The sequence below is a fragment of the Atta cephalotes genome (genome assembly GCF_000143395.1).
Source record: "Atta cephalotes unplaced genomic scaffold scaffold00002, whole genome shotgun sequence".
In the NCBI taxonomy this organism is placed as follows: domain Eukaryota; kingdom Metazoa; phylum Arthropoda; class Insecta; order Hymenoptera; family Formicidae; genus Atta; species Atta cephalotes.
In genome coordinates, this window is record NW_012130066.1 from 6,498,691 (window position 1) to 6,503,219 (window position 4,529).

A 4,529-nucleotide genomic window follows, 5' to 3' on the forward strand; every position below is an offset into this window, starting at 1 on the left:
GATTCGATTACTGAAAATAAAATCGATCATATCAGTGTGAGAGCTTATGAGATCGATTTTTTTTTAATTATTTACACATTCTGTAGCTGAATGAGAAGAGCGACATGATATCCATGGTAATCATCTTCTGCTGATTATCAAAACGATGGTGCATTAAAGAGCTTGACGTACGTGGATTAAGTAATCAAGGGAACTCATCACACAAGTTGAGAAAATGAATAATCAAGCGTTTAGTTTGGCGGAGAGGCTCATACCTTCGACCTACGTGCAGCAGGGCCTGAACGCCAAGAAGTCTCGCGAGAACCTTATACGGCATTTTATCGAACATGTAAGTCGTGAGAAAGCGAGTTTCTCAGTAAATGTCAATTAGCATTATATCAATATTTAATATAATTTTCTCAACAATACAAAGATAATATAACACATGTTGTACATAATAATTACATTCCCAGATAGCCAAACTAGTCAAGGATCAGTATTACAGACTACAGGCTTTTCAGCAAGAGACACAGATGACCTAGGCTGCGTTCATTAGAGAAAACTAGTCAGTTAATACTTAGTCATTCTTTAATATGATTGAATTCTACACTTAGATTCAGCAAAAAACTAAAAACAAGAAATAATAATTAAAGAATGATTAATTGTTTAGTTTTCTCTGCTGAATGTACAATTATAGCAGTGATCATTACTGGTTGTTTTCCAATGTTAAACAAAGATATACAATGTTAAACAAAATTATCACAATGTTAAATAAAATGAAATAATCACTGCGCTATACTGTGGATGCTTTCAGCAAGGCACAGATGATACAGTGTAACACAGTGAATCATTATCTTACTTTCAAACAAAGATATCAATTACTATGCCACACTGTGTCTCTGGCTGTAAAGCACTGTGTTTTGTATATTGTAAGAGCTTTCCGGCAGAAAACATAGATGACACAATATAACACATACAATGAAACATTTCGTTTCATTGATTGTTTAACATTGACAAACAATAAAGATATAATAATTTATTATTATTACACTGTATCTCTCGCTAGAAAGTATCCTATGAATCTTATGAATAGAATTCCAACAATAGCCAAGTACAATTTGCTATTTTTCTAAGACAGAAATGTATTAAAAATCCTGCATACAACATAATGGCAAGTTATGCTGTTTTCTCTACATTTTTGTTATTGTACTATAGTATAAATATTGTAAGTAATGATAGTTTAAAAAGGACAGTGGATAAGAATCTTCTCTAATCATAATCAAATTGACTAGCGATTGTTGATATACTGCCAACATCTTACTATCTGGATTTTTCGAGTAGGAAATTATAATATTGATATTACTGCTAATTGGTGTTTGACTTGTATAAAATAAATTCTATGTAATATGTATCTTCTTGTAATGTGAAAAACAGCGAAAATGGCCAGAAGAGGGTTGGGATGACGCAACGATAGAAGCATTTCTGTCAGATCTATCGCAAATGGACAGCAATAACTTTCCCTCGAATTGTAGCGTCGGCGAACGCGAAGCGAGGATCGTATCGAATATCGTCGCGAGACGACACTTTCGTATGGGACACGGTATAGGAAGATCCGGTGATTTAGAAGAAGTACAACCGAAAGCTGCTGGTAGCAGTTTAATGTATAAATTAACTAACTCCTTAGTGCTTGAAGTTATACGATATATGGGTAAGGAGTTACGCAGATATATATATTTAACATAGAAAATATGAGGCATTATGTATTTAACTCTCCGAAGTCAAAATATATACAGTTTAATAAAAAACATAGTTATTGATGCTAGGTCTGTGAAATCCGTTTATTAATTGACTAAAACTTTAGTTGACTAAAAAGCTTTAATGCCATAGAATTAAAGTGACATAATTTGTATAAAAAGAAATGAACTAAGTTTATTTCAATTACAATAATTCAAATTTGCAGATGTAATATAAATAATATATAGGCTTGCTTTTTTTTAGCTGAACTTCTTACATGATTTATCTTTTTTCTTTTTCTTTCCAACATGGAAAAGAACAGACCTTATAATTGAATGAATCCAATACACTTACTATCGACTCCGGAAAGTTATATATAATAATTGCAAAAGAAATTATTATGCGTTTAAAATGATAGAAAAAAAGATTATGAATCTTGATATTAGACTGATCACAGAAAATCAGTATCCTGTTCATCAGTATCCTGTTTTTTATTTCTTTATTTTTTTGTCTGATTCTTTTCATTTTATTAGTATAAAAAGTCATTTAATAAGGATATTTTCGCTCACAGGAGTGAAGAGCATAGCAGGCTGCTTTCTATCACCAATGGCCACGGGAATGAGCCTAGTTCTATGTATGTTAACGCTTAAGCAAGACAGACCACGCGCGAAATACGTTTTATGGCCTAGAATTGACCAAAAGTCTAGCTTCAAGTCTATAATTACGGCCGGATTAGAACCTATTGTTATCGAGATGCAAATAATAGGGGATGAATTAAAAACCGATATGCAGAGACTGGAGGCTCAAATGGCAGCCTTAGGCGAGAGTGTTGCCTGTGTACTTACGACAACCAGCTGCTTCGCGCCCAGAGCATGCGATTCCGTGGACACGATCGCGGCCCTCTGCAGCCAGTATAACATACCACATCTGGTGAATAATGCATACGGGTAAGTGAAGGATGTACTATTTTTTTATGTATAAATCGATACCTTGGCGCTAGAACAATCAACTTCCTCTCTCGGCTCAAACGTAGAATTTTTATTCGAAAATCATAGAATGTTAGTTTTAGTCCTAGGATATCGAGGTACAGTCCAATTGAAAACGATTTTACTAAATGTATTGCACTATATTGCTAAAAGCTTGCAGAGTACAAGGTGTATGCATCTCATACAAGAAGCGTCGAGAAAGGGTCGCGTAGATGCTTTCGTTCAGAGTACGGACAAGAACTTTCTGGTTCCGGTGGGTGGTGCTATTATAGGTTCCTTCGACAAGAATCTCTTAGATCGCATATCGAAAATGTATCCAGGACGTGCAAGCGCGAGCTCCGTTATGGATGTGATGATTACGCTGTTGAGTCTTGGAATGGCAGGGTACAAACAATTGATTGCTCAACGTAAGGAAATGTATTCTTACCTGAAAGAAGAATTGGGAAAATTAGCAACAAGACATGGAGAGAGACTGTTAGACACTAAGGGCAATCCAATATCTATGGCTATGACTCTTCAGTGTCTGAGCCATCAGCATGACAACAAGCAAGTTACTATGCTAGGATCAATGCTATTTCTGCGTAACGTTAGTGGTACTAGAGTTATAACGACCACGGATTCTAAGCATATTGTTTCACATAAATTTGAAGGTATATATTTTTAAATATGATTTAATAATGTTCTGAGAACATATTAAATTTATTGAGATACAAATACATAATATCTTCATATAATTATGTTTAACCGAGAATAGTCATCTGATTTTTGATGTACAAGATTACTTGAGGTGTTCTTATACTCTATACTATCAATTAAAATCATTATTATTAACAACATATTGTTATTTTCTAATTTACTAATATTTGACAATTATATGGATATGGATATAATCATAATTTTCTGAAAAAAGTAAGTGGAAACTAAACAAATAAAAAATAAAGTAGCATGTTAAGTAACTTATAACGGTATTTTTTTAATAAAGATTTTAATTAATAATTTTTTTTATTGTGGGATATTTTCGATGGAATTGCATATTTAAAGGTTTTTAAAGAATAGTTATTAAAAGAGAAAAAATATATTAAACAATATCCATACAAAACAATATTTTACAATATATTTTTCATATTTTTTCGCCACTTGGTTGTAAAAATACCCAAGATGACTATTTCTGGGTTAAAAATATCGTATCTATATTTTAAGCATATATTTTTAATTTATGATAGATTTTTATTTTTATCGAAGATATTTCCGTTTCATAATATTTATTTCAATTACTACACAGGCTGGGGTGCACATAACAGCAATTACAGAGTTCCATATCTGACTGCTGCGGCAGCATTAGGCATGAAGAGATCTGATGTGGATGCATTCATACAAAGATTGGACAAAGCTTTAACGAAAGTAAGGAGACGTTCAGCACCAGTAACGCCCACTGCTTCACTCGCCGGTTCCAGCATCAATGGAGATGCAGGTGGTACTGGTGGACCAGGGGAATCTAGCACAGCCTCAACCAGCCGTGCAAGTAGCAAAGACAGTTTAAGAAAATGAACCGTAATCAACGCAACTGGCCAGTCCAATCAGCACATTAATATCAATTTGTAAGTAGTTTATCGCTTACAAATTGACATTCATAGCATGTTTCTGAGAAATGTAAATTCGGTATAATCGTTCCTTTATACATGTGTCAATCACGTTTGTGTTGACAGAAATTTTACAATATCTGAAGAAATTTAATACAAAAAATAAACTTTTTAGATTAAAAATTATATAATACATTTTTTATAGAAAAAAAAGACAAGAAAGAAGATGTACACATATATGGAAACATTT

At 33.1% G+C, this 4,529-nt stretch overlaps 1 protein-coding gene across 1 annotated transcript; it reads left to right on the plus strand.

Moving 5' to 3' along the window:
- The first annotated feature begins 214 nt into the window (after window positions 1–214).
- On the plus strand, window positions 215–4,247 carry LOC105621156 (O-phosphoseryl-tRNA(Sec) selenium transferase). The gene is made up of 5 exons (XM_012202628.1): window positions 215–328; window positions 1,414–1,687; window positions 2,285–2,660; window positions 2,853–3,349; window positions 3,982–4,247. Exons 1-5 carry the CDS (start codon window positions 215–217, stop codon window positions 4,245–4,247), a joined length of 1,527 nt encoding a protein of 508 aa, XP_012058018.1.
- Window positions 4,248–4,529: the final 282 nt, after the last annotated feature.